General features: G+C 40.7%; 1 protein-coding gene across 1 annotated transcript in view; it reads right to left on the bottom strand.

The window, feature by feature from the left end:
* The window catches only part of CUL5 (cullin 5), a 97,558-nt gene that overhangs the window by 54,002 nt on the left and 16,048 nt on the right, over positions 1 to 27,508 (bottom strand). Inside the window, exons 2-4 of the mRNA XM_004052076.5 lie at positions 18,413 to 18,522; positions 5,043 to 5,142; positions 1,373 to 1,549 (exon numbers count right to left, since the gene is read on the bottom strand). Of these exons, the coding sequence (XP_004052124.1) occupies positions 1,373 to 1,549; positions 5,043 to 5,142; positions 18,413 to 18,522 (387 nt within the window). The remainder of the gene's footprint in view (positions 1 to 1,372; positions 1,550 to 5,042; positions 5,143 to 18,412; positions 18,523 to 27,508) is intronic.

The raw sequence follows: 27,508 nt of genomic DNA, 5'->3' as shown, positions 1-27,508 counted from the left end.
ATACGTGAAACCTGGGGTACAGATAGCAAAGCTAACTTTCCACATTTATGCACCTCATCAGTGGCAACACTGAGATTTGAATCCAAAAACTGTGGCCCCAGAATTGATACACTTAATCACTAAGTGGATGCTGCTTCCCACAACCAACAGAGAATGGCCAAAAAAAGAGGACAAGATTATGAGACTACAAATTAAATCGCAGCCAGAAGTGTTTTTCACTTTTTTTTTTTCCCTTGGCACAAATTTCCCATATTGCAGTGATTTCTATCACTGAAGAACCACTGGGTATCTAAATTTACTGTATCCCTGTCAACATCAGATCAAATTTTAAGGCTGGGATGGGGCAACAATGCCCAGGTTACACTATTGTAATGCCTGAGTGTTTTACTGTAACCATCACAGTAAACAGTAAATGGACTAAAGTTCAAATGGCACTTTTTACTTTTCAAATCTACGGTCCCATTTTATTCTTACAAGTGGAAAGATATATGGAAAATGAGGACAGAGTTTGAAGAGCTGAAAGGGAAACCTAGGACCCTTCATATTCAGCACTGAGTTCTTTCCATTAAATCATGACTGGTTACTTGACACAATTTTTAAATAGAAAATAAGCACAGTATATACTGAATTTATAATAGAAGAATTAAGTAAAAGGGAAATTATAAAGATAGCAGTTTAGCCACAATTAAACATAAAGATATCAGAAGGTAACCTAATAAAAGGGGAATTTTGAGACAGGGAGAAAAGTAATTTAATTTCTAGTAAGGGTATAGGTTGGGTGCAGTGGCTCACGCCTGTAATTCCAACAGTTTCGAAGGCTGAGGCAGGCAGATCACCTGAGGTCAGGAGTTCAAGACGAGCCTGGCCAACATGGTGAAACCTGGTCTCTACTAAAAATACAAAAAAATAGCCGGGTGTGGTAGCACGTGCCTGTAGTCCCAGCTACTCAGGAGGCTGAGGCAGGAGAATTGCTTGAACACAGGAGGCGGAGGTTGCAGTGAGCAGATTGCGCCACTGCACACTCCAGCCTAGGCGACAGAGTGACACTCCAGTTTAAAAAAAAAAAAAGAGTACAAAGAAAGAATAGAGAAATAAAATACTGAATACCAGGAGAAGGAGAAAGTAAAAAGGAAAAGTAAAGGAGATAATGGTTGAAGATGCAGATCTATAGCTTAAGACCACATAAAAAGATGAAAGAAGATTGAAGCTAAAGACAAAAAAGAATATTATTCAATAAAATCTAGTAAGAGCTGAAAAGCAATTGACATGTGAAGTAGAAAAACCCACTTAAAAGTTCAAATTACTTTCAAATGCTTCCAAATTACCCTCTTTCTGAAGAATATTAGGAAAACAAGGAGAAAAATAGTCTTACCTTTCGAACAATACTGTCTTCCACATTTGATTTTTTATTGCTGCCCTGTTTACCCATTAAAGTAATCTCTAGTTGACAAAAAGGTTTTGGTAAAATATCACATTGTGTAAAGAACTTTCGCCATTCAACAATATATGCTTTTAGCAAAGCTGTATCATCTTGATGGCTCAGTACTCGCTGAAAAAAAGAGGTGTACCAATTTGAAATAAATGCAGTTGCTTTGAAAAATTAAGAACAAAACATATTCATGCCAAAATTTAAATTGTACATAATTTTTAAATTATTGTACAAGCTCTTATATCCAAAAGAAATTAAAACATGTTCACAAAAAAACTTGTACACGAATGTTCACAGCAGCATTATTCAAAATAGATAAAAAGTAGAAACAACCCAAATATCCATTAGCTGAAATACGGAAAAACAATATATGGGCCAGGCGTGGTGGCTCATACAGTAGTCCCAGCACTTTGGGAGGCTGAGGCGGGAGGATTGCTTGAGCTCAGGAATTTGAGACCAACCTGGGCAACACAGCAAGACCTCATCTCCACAAATAATACAAAAAATTAGCTGGGTGTGGTGGTGCGTGCCTGTGGTCCCAGCTACTTAGGAGGTTGAGGTGGGAGGATTGTTTGAGCCCCAGCAGTTGAGGCTACAGTGAGCCATGATTTCACCACTGCACTCTGGCCTGGGGGACAGAGCAATACCCTGTCTCAAAAAAAAAACTAAACAAATGAAAAAAGAAACCACAAAACCCCACAATATATGGTATATCCAAACAATAGATATTATTCAGCCATAAAGAGAAACAAATATTGTGAAAGAAACTAGTCACAAAAGGCCACATATTATGATTCCAATTATAGAAAATGTCAAATATAGACATATCCATAGGGACAACAGATTAGTGATTTAGTGGGTTGGGAGAAGGGAGTGACTGTTCATAGGTATAGGATTTCTTTTTAGGGTGCTGACAATATTCTGTGATTATTGGGTGATGGTTGCACAATTTTATGAAATATACTACAACCCACTGAATCACATCCTTTAAGAGAGTAAATTTTATGGTATATTAATTATATCTCAAGTTTTTAAAAGGTGGTGGAGTCACGGCAGGTGAGGTGGCTCATGCCTGTAATCCCAGCACTTTGGGAGGCTGAGGCGGGCAGATCACGAGGTCATGAGTTTGAGACCAGCCTGACCAACATGGTGAAACCCCATCCCTACTAAAAATACAAAAATTAGCCAGGCATGGTGGCATGCGCCTGTAATCTCAGCTGCTCGGGAGGCTGAGGCGGGAGAATCGCTTGAATCCAGGAGGTGGAGGTTGTAGTGAGCCGAGATTGCACTACTGCACTGCAGCCTGGGCGACAGAGTGAGAATCCACCTCAAAAAAACAAAAAGGTGGTGGAGTCTATTTCCCCACTATTAGAGTTTGGGCTGGTCCTGTGATTTACTTTGACCAACAGAATGCCACCGATGTAACAGTGAAAGATTTCTCAGCCTATCCATGAATAGGTATTGTAGATTCCACTTTCATCTCAAAGGCTGGTCTCCTTGAGAATGACAAACCACACAGTGAAGAGAAAGCCACATCAAAAACCATATATGTGTTTTAATGCTCTCTTAGACCACCATGTCCAACAGCCCACTGCTGCTGCATTAATAAGCTTAGGCAAAATCAGCTGAGACCAGCCCAAATTGCTAAACCACAGAATTGTGAACAAATAAAACAGTTGTGTTAATCTAGGTTAAACAAAAAAGACTCCACCTATGTTTATTATTTTTACGTTTTTTGTTGTTCTTTAAAAAATGTTATAAACATTTCAATGCATATTGCCTTTCAACCATCTGGGAGATTTGGTCCTTCCTAACAAGGTATGTTCAACTGAAGATTGCCTAAGTAAAATGATTCATGAAAAAAAAAAATTCTTAAGCGTTTAAAAATCTTTTTAAGATGGGTCTTTTTAAGACCCATGTCTGGCATTGCTACTCCTATTAACTGCTCAGAATTAGTGGTGCTAAATCCCATTCTTGGGTTCTTGCTGAGGTCTACATTTCCAGACTTTATTCAGTCATGTTACAGTGAAACCCTCCCCTACTTTTTTTGCCAGTGTTCAGCATATTTTTTAACATCTGTTAAGAACATCCAAGGTAATTCTTTATAAGTTTATTTCCAGAAACTGAAGAATAAAGCTCTATCAATCTGAAATAAACATAATTTATCTTTATCAAGTCATAAAAAGAAAACGTGGTACATTTCCCAATGCAAGTAGAAACTGTATCTCTAAATTAGTTCTAAGAAAATAGTTTTAAATTGATACTGAAACATTTAATTTTCTAAGTGCTTGAAAACAGATTTTCATTAAAAGATAACTTCCTATAAAACTACAATTTAAAAAATTTGTCAAGAAACTATCAATAAAACACTTAATTTCTTAAGTAATATCCAATAGATTAGTCTTACTCCATCATGGTAGTGGCTACTAGCAAAATTAAAATATATGCCAATCATATACTTGATTTCAATATCTTAAGTCATATATAGAAAAAACTCAGTTTTAATTTTCAACTGCTAAGCACCTTTTAGTATTTAATAACACGATTTAACAAACAACTTTTACTAATGTTGTACAAGACATTAATGGAATGATCCAACTAAAAAATAAGAAATTCTAGCCTAGCCTTCTAGCCATCAGACCAGACCTTTTTGTTTTTTTGCCTTTTTTTGAGACAGGGTCTCACTCTGCTGCCCAAGCTGAGTGCAATGGCATGATCACGGCTCACGGCAGCCTCAACCTTCCAGGCTCACACAATTCTCCTGCCTCAGCTTCTCGAGTGGCTGCAACCACAGGTGTGCACCATCACGCTTGGGTAATTTTTTATTTTGTATAGAGGCAAGGTCTCACCATTCCCAGGCTGGTCTCAAACTCTTCGACTCAAGCGATTTGCCTGCCTCAGCCTCCCAAAGTGCTGGGATTACAGGCCTGAGCTACTGTGCCCTGTCCCACACCTCATGTTATAGAAAGGAAAATAATCTCACGTCCTTAGGGTCCTCCTCAAAATGATAAGGGATTTATTCATAGGAGAGGCCGTGGCTGATTTGAAACAACATTACAAGGTGTCAAAGAAAAAAAACAAAACAAAACTAACTCTTGCAGAACTGATTTAATGCCTAAATGAGCTTTTGATTTTTGATCAAAATTTTTGATTTATACATAACAGCAATATAAGAGTGCTGAATTTCAGCTCAGCAACAGCAATACAAAGGACAGTCTAAAGAAATTACAATTGGAGAAGGATCTGGAATTGAAGAAATTACTGTCAACTTGAGAAGAGGTATTAGTCATGACAGAAAAAAAAAGATTTGTATGGACTGATGTGTAGCCAAAAAATAATGGTGGTGGGGACTCCTAAAAAATATAAAAAACTGAATTCGCTATAGCATCTTCTAATTAAATATAATATGTACTCTCTTGACAGAAGTATCACTGTGGGAAAAAAATAATCCAACTAATGACGATCATTTCATTAATAAATTTATTTAACAAATGTGTCAAAAGTCAATGCAATATTTTGAAATTACTTCAAGAAGTTCTACTTTCAAAATAATAAAATATGATATTATCTGAGTAGTTTTAAAACAAGTCTAAAATAAGCATGTAGAACTTACTGCCTGTGCTTGCTTAATAAACTCAAGAATATCTTCTTTTAAAGCCTGATGAATTTTTGCTGGGCCTTTATCATCCCAAAGACAGACTGCATGCACATCCCTGTGAATATAAAGTAGGTAAACAAACATTAATAATGAAACAAGAACTGAACAAAACATCTTAAATTCTATTTCAGTACAGTTTCCATGGACCATATTAGAACCAAGTAAATGGTGTCTGAATTCACTCATATAAACCAAGTACGCTTGTAAATTGCCTCACATATACATTTGTTTCTATTTTTATTTTCTTTAGCCATTGTTTTCCTCTTTAATTCTCTGCTATTTACCACATAAAATTTAGTTATGAAAGCATGTCTCCATCTCCCAATGTCACTGCCCAAAGTTAACTGCTATTAATATTTTCCTGTGCAAAAAAAACTACAAATCCTTTTAATTCTTTAACACAATAGATGTATACTATTTTGTCCTTTTTAATTATTTTTAAAAATTTTTTTATTTTTATTTTTTAGAGACAGGGTCTCACTCTGTTGCCCAGGCTAGTGTGCACTGGCACAATCACGGCTCACTGCAGCCTTGACCTCCTGGGTTGACGCGATCCTCCCTCCTCAGCCTTCTAAGAGCTGGTACTATAGGAGCATGCCACCACGCCTAATTTTTTTTTAAATTTTTTTGTAGAAACAGTCTTGCTATGTTGTCCAGGCTGGTCTTGAACTCCTTGTTTCAAGGGATCCTCCTGCCTCAGTCTCCAAAGTGCTGGAATTAAAAGTGTGAGCCACCATGCCCAGCTTTGTTATAAACTCTGTCACCCAGGCTGGAGTGCAGTGCCACAACCATAGCTCACTGCAGTCTCAAACTCCTGTGCTCAAGAGATCCCCCCGCCTCAGCCTCCTGAGTAGCTGGGACTACAAGCATGCACCTGTCTAGTTTTTTAAATTTTTGGTAGAGATGGGGTTTTGCTATGTTGCCCAGTCTGGGCTTGAACTCAAATCCTCAAGCAATTCTCCTGCCTCAGCCTCCCAAAATGGTGGGATTGTGGGCCAGCCTATTTTGTCTTTTTAAAAAAATTAGTCACTTAAATCACAATAAAGCAAATCTCCTAGCTTCCCCATATATTACCCATTTACACATCAATTACTGTTTCTCCTTTAAACAAAAAAAAAAACAAAAGCTATCATAAATTGATATACAAAAACTCAGAACTTATAAAGCTGACATAGTTTACAAAAAAGTCCTTCATTATAGAAATATATTTAATACTAGTACAGCATGTTCAAAAAATTAATTTCTTAATTACCTAGTTGTAGGCCAGGGGCAGTGGCTCAAGCCTGTAATCCAAGCACTTGGGGAGGCTGAGGTGGGCAGATCACTTGAGGTCAGGAGTTCAAGACCAGCCTGGCCAACATGGTAAAACCCCCATCTCTACTAATAGTACAAAAATTAGCCAGGCGTGGTGGTGTGCACCTGTAATCCCAGCTACTTGGGAGGCTGAAGCGTGAGAATCACTTGAACCCGGGAGGCGGAGGTTGCAGTGAGCCAAGATGGCACCACTGAACTCCAGCCTGGGCAACAGAGTGAAACTGTGTCTCAAAAAAATAATAATAATAAATTAAAATACAAAAAAAAAAGTAAAAAAATTACCAAGTTGTAAATCAAATGACCAAGTTGTAAATCAGAGAAACCTACAACGAAAGGACAGGGTCATACTGAAGAATCATTCATTCAAAAAATGTTCCCCAGTGATTCATTCAATTCATAATGGAGCCTCTAATATAAAAAAAAGTCAAAGAAATCCAAATAAAACAACTCCAGAATTACAACATGTCAATAATCAAATTGTTTTATATTCTAATTTTTTTTTTTTTTTTGAGACACTGTCTCACTCTGTTGCCCAGTCTGAGGTGTAGTGGCATGAACACAGCTCACTGCAGCCTCAACCTCCTGGGCTCAACCCGGCCTCAGCCTCCCGACTAGCTGGGACCACAGGTATGTGCCACCATGTCTGGCTAATTTTTTATTTTTTGTAGAGACACGGTCTCCCTATGTTGTCTGGACTGATCATGAACTCCTGAACTCAAGTGATCCTCCCGCCTCAGCCTCGCAAAGGGCCAGCATATAGGCATGAGCCACTGGGGTTGGCCTATATTTCAATTTTTAGAGACACTAGTAGAGCCCAAAGTTTTGTCTCCATATTAATTTGAATGCTTTTTTCACTTGTTCAATTCAGCTTGATAATGGTATCTGGTCCAGTGCCTAGGATGCTATAAGCACACAAATATTTGTTAAATAACAATATAAAAGGTAACACCTGACTGCTTATTATGTGCCAGATACTATTTATTTATTTATTTAGAGATGGAGTTTCACTCTTGTTGCCCAGGCTGAAGTGCAATGGCGCCATCTTGGCTCACTGCAACCTCCGCCTCCTGGGTTCAAACGATTCTCCTGCCTCAGCCTCCCAAGTAGCTGGGATTACAGGCATGCACCACTGGCTAATTTTTTTATTTTTAGTAGAAATGGAGTTTTGCCATGTTGGTCAGGCTGGTCTCAAACTCCTGACCTCAGGTGATCCACCTGCCTTGGCCTCCCAAAGTGCTGGATTACAGGCATGAGGCACCAGCCAGATACTATTCTAAGTTCTTTTAACTTATTTTATCTTCGTAGCAATTTTAAAGTACTACTATTTTATCCTTATTTTACAGATGGGGAAATTGAAGGAAAAACAATCCAAGATTATACAGTTAGTTTATGGTGGAGCCAGGAAATCAGGCTCCAGAACTCACACTAAACCAAATCTACTCTTGAAACCCTCCAATCTATTAAACAAGAAGCTAAAGTAATCTTTACAAAACTCAAGTCACATCATATTACCCCCATTATCCTCTAATGGTTTCCCAATACTCTTAGAATAAATTACAAAATGATTAAATGACTCCTGCATACCTATACAGTCTCATCTAATGACTAAAAGAATCTAGAGTCTAAAAGAAGAGACTGGGCCAGGCATATTGGCTCATGCCTGTAATCCTAGCACTCTTGGAGGCCAAGGCAGGAGGATCATTTGAGGCCAGAAGTTCGAGATTAGCCTAGGCCACATGGCAAGACCACATCTATACAAAAATAAAATAAAATAATTAGTTGGGCATGGTGGCACATGCCTGTAGTCCTAGCTTTTCAGGAGGCTGAGGGAAGATCACTTGAACTCAGAAGTTCAAGGTTACGATGAGCTACAATTGTGCCACTGCACTCCAGCCTGAGCGACAGAGTAATGCCCTGCCTCTAAAAACAATTTTTTTAAAAAGAAACAGGCCGGGCATGGTGGCTCATGCCTTTAATCCTAGCATTTTGGGAGGCCGAGGTGGACACATCACTTGAGGCCAGGAGTTCGCAACCAACCTGACCAACATAGCGAAACCCCATCTCTACTAAAAATACAAAAATTAGCCAGGCGTGGTGGTGCGCGCCTGTAGTCCCAGGTACTCAGGAGGCTAAGGCAAGGGAATCGCTTGAACCCTGGAAGTGGACGTTGCAGTGAGCGAAGATTGCACTTCTGCACTCCAGCCTGGGCAACAGGGGAAGACTCTGTCTCAAAAAAGAAAAAAAAAGAAACTAATAGAAAAATTGATTGAATATGTTTACAACTATTTTATGCATATAAACAAAAGATGGTTTAGGAACTCAAGGACAGGGTAAGGGTGAGTGAGAGGTAGAGAGGAAAAGGAAAGGCTTCCTGGAATAGTTGGTTCCTGAGCTTAATCTCCAAAAATAGGAGTTTGCCAGGCAAAGGTGTACAAAAATAGGAGAGAGAATATTTTATCAAAAAAAATCGACAGTATATAGAATTGTGGGCCAGGTGCAGTGGCTCAAGCTTGTAATCCCAGCTCTCAGGGAAGCCAAAGTTGGTGGATCACTGGAGGCCAGGTGTTCAGGACCAGCCTAGACAACATGGTGAAACCCCGTCTCTACTAAAAAAAATATAAAAATTAGCCTGGTGTGGTGAGGCACGCCTGTTGTCCCAGCAATTTGGGAGGCTGAGGCATGAGAACTGCTTGAACCCGGGGGGTGGAGGTTGCAGTGAGCCGAGACTGCACCACTGCGCTGCAGCCTGGACAACAGAGCAAGACTCTGTCTCAAAAAACAAAAAAAAAGAATTGTGGATGACTAAGGTAACTGCAGTGGACTATAAGCACATCAATGTGGCTACCCTGTAAAGTAAAATGTGAAAATGTGAAGTGATAAGAAAAAAATTGGGCAACCCGACCCCCTTTTATCCCTTATATTCAATCACAGTCCTATTATATTTATCATGCAAATGTCTCTCTAATGTGGACGTTTCCCTCCCATTACCATGATAGTCACCATCATCTTTTATTTAGTTTACTATAACAAAAGTAACACGTATTAACTGCTTACTATGTGCCAGACATTCCACATTGACTGGTGTTAGTTTAAGAATCCTTTTAAGAAGCTGATGGGGCCTGGTGCGGTGGTTCACGCCTATAATCCCAGCACTTTGGGAGGCCGAGGCAGGTGGATCACCTGAGGTTAGGAGTTCGAGACCAGCCTGGCCAACATGATGAAACCCCATCTCCACTAAAAATACGAAAAATTAGCCAGGCTTGATGGCAGGTGCCTGTAATCCCAGCTACTTGGGAGGCTGAGGCAGGAGAATCGCTTGAACTCAGGAGAGAGAGGCTGCAGTGAGCCGAGATCACGCTACTGCACTCCAGCCTAGGCAACAAGTGCAAAACTTTGCCTAAAAAAGAAAAAAGAAAGAAAAAACCAGGCCGGGTGTGGGCATGGTGGCTCTACCTGTAATCCCAGCATTTTGGAATGCTGAGGTGGGTGGATCACCTGAGGTCAGGAGTTCGCGACCAGCCTGGTCAACATAGTGAAACCCCATCTCTACCAAAAATACAAAAATTGGCCAGCACGGTGGCAGGCGCCTGTAATCCCAGCTTGGGAGGCTGAGGCAGGAGAATCGCTTGAGCCTGGGAGGCAGAGGTTGCAATGAGCCGAGATCATGCCACTGCACTCCAGCCTGGGCGACAGAGACTCTGTCTCAAAAAAAAAAAAAAAAAGAAAAACAAAACAAAAACAAAAGAAGCTAATGAGATTATTAATGTAAGAGATTTACTAAGGGAACACCTGTAAAGGAAAATGGGCTAGAGAAAGCTGGGTGTAGGTGTGATCCCTGTAGAGGAGACAAGAAAGGAAGCTTGAGCAGTAAGAATCAGCACAGTTCTAAGAAAGGTTGGTAAGGCTGTTGAAGAATTCTGGAGCCAAAGTCACCCATCAGAGGAGACCTGTGCATCCCAAAAACAAACCTACCTTTGTAACCCTGCCGTACTCAAATCACTTCTGCATATATGTCAGAAAGGTTCAAACAGGACTTGAGTCTCATAGGATAACAGGGAATGGTGTGGTAAAAGGGGGTGGAGTTAGATAATTCCCTAGAAATCTTATCAAAAGAAGAGTCAAATTTAGAAGGGATTTGGTACATCTTCTCCAGCTCTCTTTTCTCAATCACCAGTTACTTCTCTGCATTGCTGTATCAGGGAAGAATGTTCTCAATGTACTTTTTTTTTTGTTGAGACAGCGTCTCTCCCTGTCACCCTGCCTGGAGTGCAGTGGCATGATAAGCTCATAACTTAAAACTCCTGTGCTCAAGGATCTTTCTGCCTCAGCCTCCTGAGTAGCTGGGACTATAAGGCACGTGCCACCACGACTGGCTAATTTTTTTTTTTTTTTTGAGACGGAGTCTCACTCTGTCAGCCAGGCTGGAGTGCAGTGGCACAATCGCGGCTCACTGCAACCTCTGCTTCCCGAGTTCAGGCAATTCTCGTGCCTCAGCTGGCCAAGTAGCTGGGATTACAGGTGCACAACACCACACCCAGGCGATTTTTGTATTTTTAGTAAAGACAGGGTTTCGCCATGTTGACCAGGGTGGTATCGAATTCCTGACCTCAGGTGATCCACCTGCCTTCGCCTCCCAAAGTGCTGGGATTACCGGCATGAGCCACCACACCCAGCCTTGGCTAATTTTTTTGTAGAGATGGAATCTCACTGTGTTTCCCAGGCTGGTCTCGAACTCTGGCCTCAAGCAATCCTCCAGCCTCGGCCTCCCAAAGTGTTGGGATTACAGGCATGAGCCATCACACCCAGCCCCAAAGTGCTTTTAAAAAGGAACATGCTATAAGGTAAATCTTTTTAAAAACTTAACTACATTAGAAAAATCTAGGAGTTGGGAAATAGGAGAGGGAGGAAATAGAAGCTTCTCAGAAGTCTTAAGGAGGCAGACAGAAGCGACAGGAAAAGCGGCAAGAAGTAAAAACTATTCCAGAGGTTTTGATTTCCTTGTGTAGAAGAGAACAAGAAATAGTGTGACCTTGGTGTGATAAAATGATACGTATTTTGTTTCCAAGTAGTAGGACTATCACATGCTTCTAACTAAGAGCAAGAAACACGAAGGCAACCACTAATGGAAATAAACTTTAAAATTAATAAAAACAAAGAAAGGGAAAATGAAGAAACAATAACATCAGATCCATGATAAAGTTATAGAAGCAACAAAAGCAATATCAGTCATAACATTAAACCTGAACTGAATAACCAAGCCCATTAAAAAACAGTATGTCTTTCAAAACGACAAATACTATACGATTCCATTTATATGAGTTATCTAGATAAGCAAATTCATAGATGGAAACTAAAATGGAGCTGAGGAGAGGAAGAACGAAGAATTATTGTTTAATGGGTACAGAGCTTCTGTTTCAGATGATGAAGCGTTTGGGGAATGGACTGTGTGGATGTTTGCAAAACATTGTGAATATAATTAATGCCACTGAATTGTACACTTAAAAATGGGTAAAATTGTAAATGGATCTAGAGCAGCAGTTCTCAACTGAGGAAGGTATTGTTCCCCTAGAAGGGTATCTGGAAACATGTGAGAATCTTTGTTTTTATAATGCAAGGTGGGGAGAAAGACACAGAAGGGTGAAGAGAAAGACACAGCAGGAGTGTTCATGACTGGAGTTTATAAGCATGGACAGGCCAGGCACAGTGGCTCACACCTGTAATCCCAGCACTTTGGGAGGCCAAGGTGAGTGGATCACCTGAGGTCAGCAGTTCAAGACCAGTCTGACCAACATGAAGAAACCCCATCTCTACTAAATACAAAAAATTAGCCAGGTGTGGTGGTGCATGCCTGTAATCCCAGCTACTTGGGAGGCTGAAGCAAGAGAATTGCTTGAACCTGGGAGGCAGAGGTTGCAGTGAGCCGAGATTGTGCCATTGCACTCCAGCCTGGGCAACAAGAATGAAACTCTATCTCAATTTAAAAAGAAAAAAAAAAAAGAGTGAAGGATAGAAGTGAGAAATATTGCACAACATGCAGAACAATCTCTTATACCACCCAAAATACCAAGAGTACTTCAATAGAGAAAGAATATAGATTAGGAGAAAAGGGGGGACAATCTCAGTCAATGTACCTTAACATCAATACATTATTTAGTAACTAAGATCTAGAAAGATATAAGCAACCTAAATGTTAACGATTAACATGGCCAAAATATGGCTAAAACTTACAAGCGTTTTAATTATTGTCAGTCAGAAATCCCTTTACCTAAAAGGACGATACACTGAACTGCTTCAGGTACTCCAAGGAGATGAAAGATCTTTTTTTTTTTTTTTTTTTCTGAGATGGAGTTTTGCTCTTGTTTCCCAGGCTGGAGTGGAATGGTGCAATCTTGGCTCACTGCAACCTCTGCCTGCCGGATTCAAGTGATTATCCTGCCTCAGCCTCCCAAGTAGCTGGAATTACTGAGGCCCACGACCGCACTCAGGTAATTTTTGTATTTTTAGTAGACATGTTAGCCAGGCTGGTCTCGAACTCCTGACCTCAGGTAATCCACCCACCTCGGCCTCCCAAAGTGCTGGGATTACAGGTGTGAGTCACCACACCCGGCCAAAAGATCTTTAAAAACATCATGTTGAGGCCACTAACTGTAGCAAGTAAAAGGTTATTGACGATTTCTACTTTGAAGCCCCCTTTAGTAGGGCTATGCTCCTTTTCTAAGTCAGGAGTACTCAGAGAACAAGCACTATTCTCAATAATAAATCTTATCAACAAAGACTGGCAAAAACAACAAAACACCCCACCACACCCAACATATCATTCAGAAAACAGTTTAATTGAATAATTTACAAAAAACATATGTATACATGAATGTAATAAAGCTTTAAAAGGCCTCAGCTGTTTCTTACTAAACTTTAATTTCCCAAAGGCAAGAAGTATAAGTTAATTGATAGTATGCAGCAAGGTCCTACATCATTTCGGAAATTAGAATATTTTAAGTGATAAAGAGAGAAAACGATTACAATAGCCCAATGTGTACAGCTTATGCAATTATACATCTATAATTCATTGATACAGCATTTTAATAGTGTGTCTGAGACTGCTATCCTAAGACAGACCCGTGTGCAAGACTGGCCTTTGGCTAGGATGTGGCAATTTGGATTTTTGGGAGGATTCCCATCATTCCTTAATGAGAATGTTTTACATTTCCAAACTGTTTACACAAACAGTGTGACTTACGTTGAACACTTCCTTTTCTTCTGCCAGTCTCGAATTTTGGTATGTGCCAGGCAGAAGCCACTTACATGACCAGCCCCCAGTAGAAAGTTTGGGTGCTGAGTCCCTAATTAGCTTCCCTGGTAGACAATATTTTATATGTGTTGTCACTGTCAGTTGCTGGAGGATTAAGCTTAATGTGTGACTCCTCTGCGAGAAGACATTTGGAAGTTTGGATTTCTTTTCCCCTGGACTTTGCCACACACACTTTTTCCTTTTGTTGATTTTGCTTTGCTTCCTTCACTGTAATAATTCACAGCCACGAATACAACTACATGGTAAGTCCCATGAATACTCCCAGCAATCACTGAGCCTAGGAGTGACCTTGGGATTGCCGACACAGCTGGTGTTAGAAGTTGGACTCATGAAGAGAGAAGAAGCAGTAGGATGACAAACATTTGCTGCTTGGGTGGCTATAAAATCATTCACAGTATGAAACAGCAGCTGAGCTTCTGTCTGTTGTGACAGGTAAAAATTACCTATGAAATTTGAAAATGATAGCTCTAAACCAGAAAAATTGGCTACCTCATTCCCCTGGCAGTTTCTGGCCATGCTGACTAAAGTGAAGGGAGAAAAAACAGAGCCTGGATGATGTCTCTGTTTTTGTTTTTGTTTTTCTTGCCTCCAGGTGGGAAGAGGCCCAAAAGTTCCCATAGGTGAGTTTTGGGTGGACAAAAAATGTTAAAAGTTTGTATGCTCTCTCCTCTAAATAGGAAAAAATAATAGCAAGATCAGAGCCCAGGGCTGGAGCAAAGCTTTAGATAAACTAGGGGAGAAACAGGAGTGGGGAGAGTGAACCACTCCAGCTGTTTCTTCAGCCTACCTGCTGCTGCCTGCAGTTCCTCCCTACACCTTGCATTCCAGTCAGGATCTCCCAGCAGCTGTAATGTGTTACTCTTATAAACACTGAATTTACTGCTGGGGGTTGATTAAATTTAAAATAAGGAATAAGGATGGCTAGGCACCGTGGCTCACGCCTGTAATCCCAACACTTTGGGAGGCCAAGGTGGGCAGATAACTTTGAGGTCAAGAGTTCGAGACCATCCCGGCCAACATGGTGAAAACCTGTCTCTAACGAAAATACAAAAATTAGCCTGGCACAGTGGTGGGTACCTGTAGTCCCAGCTACTCAAGAGGCAAGGCAGGAGTATCACTTGAACCTGGGAGGTGGAGGTTGCAGTGAGCTGAGATTGTGCCACTGCATTCCAGCCTGGGCAACAGAGCAAGACTCTGTCTCAATAATAAATAAATAAATTTAAAATAAAGTGGGGGGTTGAAAGATGACTTTGTACTTTGCAGCTATTGCATCTAGATGTATAATCAAAACTGACATAATATGTAATATGCTGCTAGTCATTTCATAAATGCTAGAGGGATTGTCCCAATCAGGAAGAGTTAGTGAGACAAAATTTCTTGCTTTTTTCTGCTGAACGGACTGGAATTTAAACTCTGAGTATTGGGAACAGAATAAATCTCCACAATGGATGATATTTACTATGACTTTTTTAACTACTGATGACCCTGGAAAAAGAGAGACAACATGAAAACAAACGAAATCTCCAATGGAAGAAATACACTTTTGGAATTTTAAATGCAGTTTTTCATTGCTATTGAATTCTTGTGAAATTAGATGTCTGACCCTTAGAAGCTGATGATTTTCCAGCCTGATGTGCATATTTTTGAGCAGATCAAGTTGGATCCTAAGACAAGGTAAAAAGGACTTAGGACAGTCTCGCTGATCACTCGGACTTGAAATATGACTGCGAGCCTGCAGTATCTTGGCTTTACTGCTGTCAAAGACAAGACACTAACTGTTTTGGAATCCTGAAATCACAGATCTCAATTACCTGGATCTGACGCTAGGCTGAAACCTGACACTCTGCTACTGGGCTATTTCAACCTCAACACAAGCTGTGCTGAACCAAAAGCAGGCATATACTCAATAAACAGGACTTTGCCTCAATTTTTTTTTTTTTTTTTTTTTTTTTTTTTTGAGACAAGGTCTTGCTCTGTCACCCAGCCTGGAGTGTAGTGGCACAGTCACGGCTTGCTGCAGCCTCAATGCAGCAAGCAATCTGCTTGAGGGCTCAAGCAATTCTCCCACCTCAGCTCCCAATTAGATGGGACTACAGGCATGTGCCACCACACCCAGATAATTTTTTTTTTTAAGAGACAGGGTCTCACACTATGTTGCCCAGGCTGGTCTTGAACTGCTGGGCTCAAGCGATCACCCTGTCTTGGCCTCCCAAAGTTCTGGGATTACAGGCGTAAGCCACTTCGTCTGGCCGTCAAAGATTACTGAATATTTAAAAGATATCCTCCTGTGGAGCCAGAAACTATGAAAACATCATGGATTCTGGCTGGACCACCTCAACCACTCACAGATAACCAAAGAAAAAGGCTTATTCTCTGATGGGACTATCCAAAATCAAGCTGCTGATTGGTCTTATGTATCTGATATGGAGACTAACAGTATTCCCAACTGGTGGTTCCTACCAAAAGCTGTAGTTGGGAGGGGGCACATCACAAAGAGTGTAGCCCCTTCGCCCACTTCTTACAGATTAGATTTTGACCCCTTCTTGAGATGTCTCACTGCTACTGACTTGTGTTTGCCTTTCTGGATTGGTTACAGTTTGCAACAACAGATTTAATAACCTGACTCTAGTTCTCTCTTTCCTGTCACCCCTCCTGGTACACACACACCTCAGTAAGTCAGTCTGGTTATTAAACGCAGCTGTCCCCAGAAAGGAACTGATGTTTTCTAGGCTACCCACTAGATAAATGATCAGGACAAAAGGGGTGGGAGATAACATAAGCCCATTTTGAAAAGTTTTAAAAATTCAGGATTTCATCCTGACCAATTCCTAAATATAATATGTCTTTCTAATTAAGTTGTATAAAAATGTTTTTTAGTAAAAAAGACTTTTGTCCCTCATGCAGGTCTGGATGATTGAGAAGACATGAAATTTTCATTACTGAAAGGGATACACTGATTTTATAAGGAAGAAAAAACAAAACACAGCAGCTGGGAAGGGACAGCGGAGGAGGAGGACATTAATGATTTTTGCTTTTCACAACTAGTCCTGAAAGCTTTCCCCCTTTTCCTAAAGGAAATCTCTCAGGGTTCCCTTTCCAAGCTGCTATGAGTCCTTTTAATTCAACCTGACTGCTGAACTTACAATCATACCTAACAGCACCAACTATGAGATGGCAAGGAACAGCCTCAGCTTCTGCATTTTCCATGTAGAACACCTCCTGTTTGGAACTAACTGCCTTCAGGCAGTCCATCTGAAACCAAGGCCTGAACTGAATTATAAATCAACACACTGAACTGGGAACCCCAGAATGTCAGGCCCCATGGTGGGAGGCCATAGAGAGGGCCTTGTTAACCTGTACTACCTAATATCTTGCTTGGAGTATCTTAACAATTTTAAACTTTTTGTTTCTAGAAGTACTACATGTGCCCTCTGGGATTATATTTGTTAGTGTATGTACCCTAGCACGTCACTGTCTCAATCCTGGAAGGCTTTCAGGTCTGCTTCAACTTACCACCCTGAGTTACACTGTGCCCGAGTTGACCATGTTAAAAAAAGGCCTATACAGAAACTGAAAGAGAAAGCTACATGGTTTTCTAAGATAAACCTTATGATTAATGGAGTTTAACTGGCTAAATCCAGGACCCCTAAAAAGGGATAACTGGCCAGGCATAGTGGCTCATGCCTATAATTCCAGCACTCTGGGAGGCCAATGCGGGCAGATGACCTGAGGTCAGGAGCTTAAGACCAGCCAGGACAACATGGAGAAACCCCGTCTCTACTAAAAATACAAAAATTGGCCGGGCATGGTGGCGCACGCTTGTAATCCCAGCTACTCAGGAGGCGGAGGCACGAGAATCACTTGAACCCATGAGGCAGAAGCTGCACTGAGCCAAGATGGCAACCCTGCAATCCAGCCTGGGCAACAGAGCAAGACTCCATCTCAAAAAAAAAAAAAGGGGGGGGGGGCTGGGGGCAACTGAGATCAATACTACAGGTTGGTCTTGTCCTGCTACATGGGGGCATGCTGACATAATTTTCCTGTAAAGACAATTTGGCCAATGGCAAAAGTTAAACCAGCACCCCTGAGACTGCATCCCCTAGAAATGCCTGCTTGTAAGATTAGCCTTTGGCTGGCATCTGAGAACTTGAATGGTCAACAGTTTCCTACACTTTCCTGAAATAACAGTGGCTCACTGTACCCAAACTGTTTATATAAACAATATGGTTTACACTGATTTTGGTACATGTTGAGAGAGACTGCCTATGTGACCAGCCCCCATAAAAACCCTGAGTACTGAGTCTCCAATAAGCTTCTCTGGTAGACAACATATCACACGCTGTCAATCATTGCTGGAAAAATTAAGTGTGTCCTGTGTGACTCCCCTGGGAAAGGACTCTTCTTGGAAACTTGTGCTTGTTTTTTCCTGCACTTCATCCCATGTACCTTTTCCCTTTGCTGATTTTCCTTTGGATCCTTTCACTGTAATGACTCATAGCTGTGAGTATGATTGTATGTTCAGTCCTGTGAGCCCCCTAGCAAATCATCATACCTGGGAGAGGTCTTGGAGACCCTCAATATAACTAGTAATACTTTTTAATAGGTAAACAGATAAACTTAGAGTTACACATTCCATTCGGGTATGGAAAGACATCACCAAAATTTCCTTTATGCTAGCAAACAGAATTAGTGGGGTACTTACGAAAACAGATCAAACCACTGCTGTTTCGTAACAGATTCCTGGCGTAAAAGCTTCAAAACAATCGGGCGCATAAAATCCCATTTGTCTTCAAACTGAAGAGAACCTTTATTCTTGGAAAAAAAAAAAAGATAAAAGGGAGTTTAATTTAAATGCAGTTAAATAAAAAGTATCCTGTAATTTTTATGAGACAGCTAGAGAAATGAAGGGCTCAAATTTAAATGAACCAGTTTTCCATAATGGAATCCCTACAGGCTTAATCCGTTATTGAGGAATCACAGAAAGACAATCACAAAAGAGAAAAATTAATTGTACAAATGTGTTTAGTGAAGAATTTGGCCTTGTCCAAGGAGACAGTCTGGTCTTTCTTCTTGGCTTCTAGTAGATAATCTCTGGACACTTAGAAAGTTACGTCTAAAAAGTATGTCTTTGGGAGGCCTTGGGTCATACTGGATTGGCTAATAATGCAATTCAGGGAGGGGACTGTCCACACCTATATAATCCTAGGTAGAGGCTCACCAACTGGGAAGACGAACAATATAACTTGAGATACGGGTTTGGGGTCACAGGGGGTCACTCAACACGGAGACTGAAATCCCTGTGAGCAAGTAATCAATCACACCTATGTGAATAAGCTCCATCAAAACTCAACAGTAAAGGTTGGGTGAGCTTCCCTATTTGATGGTACTCGTGCATACTGTCATACATTGATGCTGGGAGAGAAATGTGTCCTGACCACATGGGGAGAGGGCAAGATAAGCTCGCATTTGGAACTCTCCTAAACTTAGCCCTATGAGTCTCTTCCTTTGGCTGATTTTATCTGAATCCTTTCCCTATAACAAATCATAACTATGGGTACAACAGCTTTCACTAAATGCTATGAGCCTTTCTAATGAATTATCAAACCTGAGAGTGGTTTTGGGAATTCCCCAAACTTACAGTTGGTGTCAGAAGTGAGAATAGTCTTATATGGAGACTGTATCATCTAATTTTGTAGTTGTCCTAAACTCACAAAAAGTATATTGGAAATCTATATAAACTCTGAAAACTGAGGAGAAAAAAAAAACAGAAAAATACTCATCTCCTTTTATAATGCTAACAAAAAACCCTGACACTGAACTGCCGAGAAAAGCATAAGAAATGGAAACTCTAGGCCAATCTTACCAGAGAACAAAGATGCAAAAATCTAAATAAATATTATCAAATCAAACAAGTGGCATATCAAAACAATCAGACCTCGTAATCATACAGTTTATCTCTGGAATGTAAAAGCAGTGCAATATTAGGAAAAACAATAATCAATTACATTGCCAAAAACAAAGAGAGAGAGAGACCCCATATGTGTTAGTCATTAGTACTCCTTTTCAAGTTAAATGTGACCATGTGATTTGTTTTTTGTTTGTTTTTAAGACAGGGTCTTGCTCTGTCACCCAGGCTGGAGGGCAGTGGAGTGATCATAGCTAACTATAGCCTTGACCCCCTGGGCTCAAGCAATTCTCCTGCCTGATCCTCCCAAGTAGCTGGGACTACACGTGCGCACCACCATGCCCAGCTAATTTTTGTATTTTTCTGTAGAGATGGGGTCTTGTTATATTTCCCAGGCTGGTCTTGAACTCCTGGGCTCAACTGATGCACTCACCTGAGTCTCCCAAAATGCTGAGGTTATAGGAGTAAGCCACTGAACTAGGACCATCTGGTTTGTTTTAGCCAATAAATTTCAACAAAAGTCACGATTTTCTTTAACTTTTAAGTTTGGGGTACACGTGTAGGATGTGCAGGTTTGTTACAAAGGTAAACTTGTGTCATGGGGATTTGTTGTACAGATTATTTCATTATCCAGGATTAAGCAATTAGTTATTTTTCCTGATCCTCTCCCTCCTCCCACCCTTCACCCTCTGGTAGGCCCCAGTGTGGGTTGTTCCCCTTTATGTGTTCATGTGTTCTCATCATTTAGCTCCCACTTATAAGTGAGAACATGCAGTATTTGGTTTTCTGTTCCTGCATTAGTTTGCTAAGGAAAATGGCCTCCAGCTCCATCCATGTCCCTGCAAAGGACATGATCTTGTTCTTTTTTATGGCTGTATAGTATTCCATGGTGTATATGTACCACATTTTCTTTATCCAGTCTATCATTGATGGGCATTGGGGGTGATTTCATGTCTTTGTTAGAGTGAATAGTGCTGTGATGAACATATGTGTGCATGTGTCTTTATATGACAGCACTGTAGTAACCAAAAAACATCATGGTACTGATATAAGAAAATATAGAAAGACCAATGGAACAGAATAGAGCCCAGAAATAAGACCACACACCTACAACTATCTGATCTTCAACAAACCTGACAAAAGCAAAAGAGAAAGGACTCCCTGTTCAATAAATGGTGCTGGGATAACTGGCTAGCCATATGCAGAAAAGTAAAACCAGACCCCTTTCTTATACCATATGCAAAAATTAACTCAAGATGGATTAAAGACTTAAATGTAAAACCTAACTTTCTAGTACATCAGCACCAAACACCCTATGAAACTCATGATTTTTTTTTTTTTTTTTTTTTTTGAGACAGAGTCTCGTTCTGTTGCCCAGGCTGGAGTGCAGTGGCATAATCTTGGCTCACTATAGCCTCTACCTCCCAGGGTCAGGTGATTTTCATGCCTCAGCCTCCGAGTAGCTGAGATTAGACACGCACCACCACACCTGGCTAATTTTTGTATTTTTAGTAGAGATGGGGTTTCGCCATGTTGGCCAGGCTGGTCTCAAACTCCTGGATTCATATGATCCACCCTCCTCAGCCTTCCAAAGTGCTAGAATTACAGGCATGAGCCACCAGGCCCAGACTCATGATTATTTTTCAGTTATACAAATCTGTTGATATTGCTCAGGTTAAGAACCTGAGATGCATACAGTGACTGTATGGAATATGCAAACTCCCTGAAATTATAACACTGAAACAGTTTGTCAACATATGATCTGACAACAACCTACATGAAAATCATCTGAGGTGGTGATTATACATACAGATTCCTAAAACCTACCTCAGGCCTACTGGATCACAATCTCTTGAAGTTAGTCCACAATCTGCATGTTTATCAAATTCATGATAAAACTACATAAAAATAATGTTAGATGGTCTATGACCCAAACTAGGTTAAGAACCACAAATTAACATCATACTCTTATAAATCCTGCTTATATTCACGAACATAGTTCATCCTAAAAGTTAATATACTGTCTTGCTCCAGATGCCTGCTTCTATCACACTGTATTCTTTTTTCTTTTTGTTTTTGAGACAGAGTTTCGCTCTTGTTGCCCAAGCTGGAGCGCGGTGGCACGATCTCAGCTCACCGCAACCTCCGCCTCCCGGGTTCAAGCGATTCTCCTGCCTCAGCTTCCCGAGTAACTGGGATTAAAGGCATGCGCCACCAAGCCTGGCTAATTTTGTATTTTTTGTAGAGACAGGGTTTCTCTGTGTTCATCAGGCTGGTCTCAAACTCCCGACCTCAGGTGATCCGCCCACGTCGGCCTCCCAAAGTGCTAGGATTACAGGCGTGAGCCACCGCACCCAGCCACTGTATTCTTATCATAAGGACCCATGGGAGATATCCACTAAAAACAGTACTGGGATTAGCTACGCTTCTCTCCTGAACAACTAGTTTCTTTTTACCTTACGGACTTAAATGAATCACGTAAGTAACTTCGCATTCCTCTTAGTGTTGGCTACTGGGAAATTCAGAGTCAGAATTGTGATGCTGTGGCATATACTTTGTATAATAACTTTATGCCTGGCCTTACATTACTTTTTCTACTTTTTATTATTTTCCTGTAACTCTCATTTTCTTCTTTTATTCTTCCCTATGAGGAAGAGGTGTGCAAATAAACAAATATGAAAGAACCATAGAAAGAACACACTTTTCTTGACTGACATGGAAAAAAAGAATACCTTCTTAATAAGAGGATACTTTCTAATTTCAATTAAGTCTATTTCCACAAGCACTTTTGGTAATTTATAAAATTAAATATAGTGTAAGTCCTGCAATTAAAAATAAAAGGTGCAGAGTACCAGAGTAGACAGGTACTGAAGATAAATTAAACACTGGTCAGGCTCTGAAATCTCCTAATAGACATTGTTAAGTACCAGGAAACATATTTTTGCTCTCCTTTTTGATGGAACACATAATAAACACTTTTCCCTAATACTCAATTTTAAAAGGAATTTAATAATTGTTTTCTATTAAACTTTTATAATAGATTCCAAAAATGATGCTCAAGTAGTTCCTTGACCTATTCTCTATTAAACTGAAGAGCATATCATTAAATCATAACTAAGTGGCAGGACACCGAATCCACTATCTACAAAACAGAATGCCTTATTAATAAGAAAAAGAATCTTCAGACTATGAACCTTGATTTATGTACATTTTCACTGACTGACTGAAGGCTGCCTCATCTCTATTAACTTGCTACAAAGTCTCTTGAATTCTTTCATTACTATTCAGAATAGCAAATAAGCTGGACTCAACAGTTGCTAGTAGGTCTACAATTCTCTCATTCACTGGCTCTTCAGAGAACTTCAACATTTGCCATACTCCTGCCCCTCTATCCTTCACTCCTTACAGCACAACTAATCCCTTCACAGGCACTCTTCTTCTCACACAAATGGGCCGTGGGGAAGCCAACAGGGAGTTGACAATGGGGGAATATCTGGAAAAAGGGTATTCTAGGCAGAGAAAGCAGCCAATGCAAAGAACATAAGATAGAAACATGCTTAATGTATTCAAGGTAGAGCAAAGTAAAGAAAGTGGAGAGAGCAGATAAGGTCATAGAAGTAACTTAGCTTAATGGATCTTACTGAGCTGGATCTTGTAGGACCCTGAAGGCCATTATAAAGACTTTGGTTTCTACTATAAGTGAGATGAAGAGTCATTAAAAGATTCTGAGCAAGAAGTGTCATAATCTTTTTTTTTTTTTTTTTTGAGATGGAATCTTACTCTACTGCCCAGGCTGGAGTACAATGGGGCGATCTCGGCTCACTGCAACCTCTGCCTCCTGGGTTCAAGCAATTCTCCTGCCCTAGCTGGGATTACAGGTGTGCACCACCACGCTCAGCTAATTTTTGTATTTTAGTAGAGACGGGGTTTCACCATGTCGGCCAGGCTGGTCTCTAACTCGTGACCTTGTAATCCGCCCGCTTCGGCCTCCCAAAGTGCTGTGATTACAGGTGTGATCCACCGCACCTGGCCTGAAGTGTCATAATCTTATCTACATTTTAAAATCTCCCTCATTACTATGTTGAGAATACATTATAAGGGGCAAGGGTTAAAACTGGGTGTAGGATTAGGAAGCACTGATGGTGACTTGGACTGAGGTGATAGCAATGGAGGTAGGAGGTATGAGAAGTGGTTCAATTTTAGATGCCCAAAAGGTGGTACTAACAGGACTTCCTAACAGTAAGCATCTGAGATATGAGAAAATGGGAGTAAAGCATGACTTTAAGGCTTTTGTCCAGTAAGTGTGGCACTACCATCAACTAGAATAAAAGAAGATTTGACAGGCTTATTAAGGAAAGCTTGTGAGACTGGTTTTAGATGTATTACATTTAACATATCTATTAGACATTCATATGAAAATGTTGAATAGGCAGTCCAATATGGAAATCTAGAACTTAAAAGACCTATCAGAAAATAAAAACTTGAAGTCATCAGAATACAGATGGGTTTTTAAACCTGTTATTGGATGAGATCACTGTGAGAGAAGTGATAAATAAAGATGGAGACCCAAGCCTGAGGTCTTAGATATCCAACATTAAGAGGCGGAGAGAGGAGTAAGAACTAGCAAAGGAAACAAAAAGAGCAACCAGAGCACAGGTGGCAAGAAAACCAAGAGTATGGTATTCTGGACAAAAAGTAAATAAAGTGTGTCAGAAAGACAGAATAATCAATTTTAAGAATTTCTCCTGACAGATCAGGTAAGATAACCACTGAAACAGCAATATGGAAGTTACTGAAACTTTGTCCACAGAAGTTTTTGCAGAGTAGTAAGGACAAAAACCAGATTAGAGTGAAATTAAGAGAAACGAGGAGCCGGCGCAATAATTCATGCTTGTAATCCCAACACTGGGAGGCTGAGGCGGGCGGGTCACTTGAGCCCAGGAGTTCAAGACCAGCCTGGGCAACATGGAAAAAGCCTGTCTCTACTAAAAATACAAAAAATTTGGCTGGGCACGGTGGCTCGCACCTGTAATCCCAGCACTTTGGGAGGCCGGGGTGGGTGGAAGACTTGACGTCAGGAGTTCGAGACCAGCCTGACCTACATGGTGAAACCCTGTCTCTACTGAAAATACAAAAATCAGCTGGGTGTGGTGGTGGGCCCCAGTAATCCCAGCTACTCAGGAGGCTGAGGCGGGAGAATTGCTTGAACCTGGGAGGTGGAGTTTGCAGTGAGCCAAGATTGTGCCACTGCACTCCAGCCTGGACAGCAGGGGGAGACTGTCTCAAATTAAAAAAAAAAAATTAGCTGGGCATGGTGGCGCCTATAATCCCAGCCACTAAGGCCTGGAGGCGGAGGTTGCAGTGAACCATGATGGCGCCACTGCACTCCAGCCTAGGCGACAGCGACAGTGAGACCCTATCTCAAAAAATAAATAAGTAAATAAAAACAAAAATAAATAAATAGAGAAGAAAAACACTAGAAAGAGTACAGACAACCCTTCACAATTTTTCCTGTATAAGAGAGTAAAGAAATGGCATGGTAATTGATAGGGTGAGAGGAAGTGAAAAAATAATAATTTTTTTTTTTTTTTTGAGACGGAGTCTCACTCTGTCTTTCAGGCTGGAGTGCAGTGGCATGATCTCTGCTCACTGCAACCTCCGCCTCCCAAGTTCAAGTGGTTTTCCTGCCTCAGCCTCCCGAATAGCTGGGAATACAGGCGCCCGCCACCATGCCCAGCCAATTTTTCTATTTTTAGTAGAGATGGGGTTTCGCCACATTGGCCAGGGTGGTCTCGAACTCCTGACCTCGTGATCCGCCCACCTCAGCCTCCCAAAGTGCTGGGATTACAAACGTGAGCCACTGCGCCTGGCCAAAATAATAATTTTTTAAAGCTAGGATACAGTATGATTGTATGCTGACAGGAACATTCCAGGATACAATGAAATGTTGATGATGTGGGGAAAGGGAGAGAAACTGCTAGTGAATTTAAATTGCACTGGATAGGCAAGAGGGAATGGGATCTAGCGCATATGTGGAGGAAGTGACTACAGGCTAAGAGGAGAAGGCAAAAGAATGTACATGTAGGTGCTGGTACAAGGATAGATGTCATATGACTCTGAGAAGTTCATATTTTATTGCTTTAATTTCCCAGTGATGTGGAAATAAGGACAATGTCTGAGAAGATGGGGGAGGAAATGCTAGAATGTTGACAGAAAAGATGTGAAAAATACATCTAGGAAAGTGGAAGAATAAGTGACTCTGGAAATGCAGTATGACTGGCCTCACTGTGGTCATGGATTTAAGGTGCAAATAGCACGGTTGTGTCTTTTTCTCGAGTGACATTCAGCTGCACAGGTACTGGCACTGAAAAGTGAAGAGACAGATTTAACCAGGGTTGTACACTTTACCCAAGCAGAACAAGACAGGGGCTAGGAATCAAAAAGTGTATTGAAGGGAACAACTATAATGATTGAGAAGAGAATTTATGTTGGGTAAGACAGAGAAAATGGACTTCAAGGTGAAAAGAGAAAGAGACTTCTGCTTCCCATCATGACAGAGTAACAGGAACCAGATTTTCCCTCCTGCCTAAACAAACTAGAAAACCAAAAGCAGTGCAGGACAGCGCTTCCTGAGAAAAGAAAAACAAATGAGGTGAGCGCTACAAATGTCCAAACATACTGCCTAGAGAGTGTCTCCAGGCCTCATCACAAGGATGGGAAACCCAAACAGCTGCTAGGGGTTTCACTACGTTTAAGAGGCAGAGTTCAGAGTTTGAAAAGGCTGAGGTGACTAGAATTTGTGGCATCAAGGGAGCTCTGGATATCTATACAGAAGGTCCCTGAGGCCTGTGGCTGAGTACTAACCTGTACCTGGGTGTGAGAAAACTGTTAAGAGACTGGGGAAAGAACCATTAGGAAGGAATGGGAATGGGCAGAACAATCAGCAGAGTGCACACAGGGCCAGAAACAGTTAGTGTTGCTACCAGCCAGAGTGGAAACACCCTTTAAAGTGCCAGGCATTGGGTAGAGTCCACAGAAAGTTATTGAGTCTATAGTGGAGCCAAAGTAGCCCTACCCCGAGTGATATTCTGGACACACTCTAACAAAACTTAAAGGTAAGCTTCAACAGGATCAAACTGATTCCAAGTTACCTAACTGCATCACAGCCAAATCCAAAACTATTTAGAGAAAATTTCTAAAATCAAGCCCCTAAAACATACACTCACAATGTCTGACATCCAGTTAAAAACTACCAAGCATGCAAAGAAACAGGAAAATATAACCTATCACCAAGACAAAAAAAATCATCAAAAGAAGCTGACCCAGAAACGACACAGGTGTTACATTCAGTAAACAAGGACATTAAGTCAGCTACTATACATATTCTATATGACCAAAAAGGTATGGGATGGCATGAACATCATAGAAATATTTTTTAAATGAGTATCAGTAAGCTGTGGAACATCAAATGACCTAACCTACACATAATTGGAATCTTGATATAAGGGTGTAGAGAGTATTTGAAGAAAAATGCAAAAATGTTTTCTAATTTGATAAAAACTATAAACCACAGATATAAGACATTAAACAATGAGGTAGCAGAGTCAGTGAACTGAAGGCTTTAGTAGTGGAGGTGGACTGTTGGAATAAAAGCACTAGAGAGAGTCAGAAAGACAGGGTGGTAACAGGTAATCAAGTAGGATGCTTGAAATTGAGATTATGGAAGGATGGAATTTAGCAAAAATTTCTCATTTCTATTGTCTTTGTTTAATCATTCCACTCCAAGATTTTCTACTATTTTTTTTATTGCAAATATATGGCATTTCACTAATTGCGGATTATAAAGGCCAACAAATTTTGTACATGTGGTATCTGTTGTACAAAAGCCTTCTT

The sequence above is a fragment of the Gorilla gorilla genome, chromosome 9 (genome assembly GCF_029281585.2).
Source record: "Gorilla gorilla gorilla isolate KB3781 chromosome 9, NHGRI_mGorGor1-v2.1_pri, whole genome shotgun sequence".
Lineage (NCBI taxonomy): Eukaryota > Metazoa > Chordata > Mammalia > Primates > Hominidae > Gorilla > Gorilla gorilla.
The sequence above is the reverse complement of the archived record's forward strand: the minus strand, read 5'-3'. Positions and strand labels throughout refer to the sequence as shown.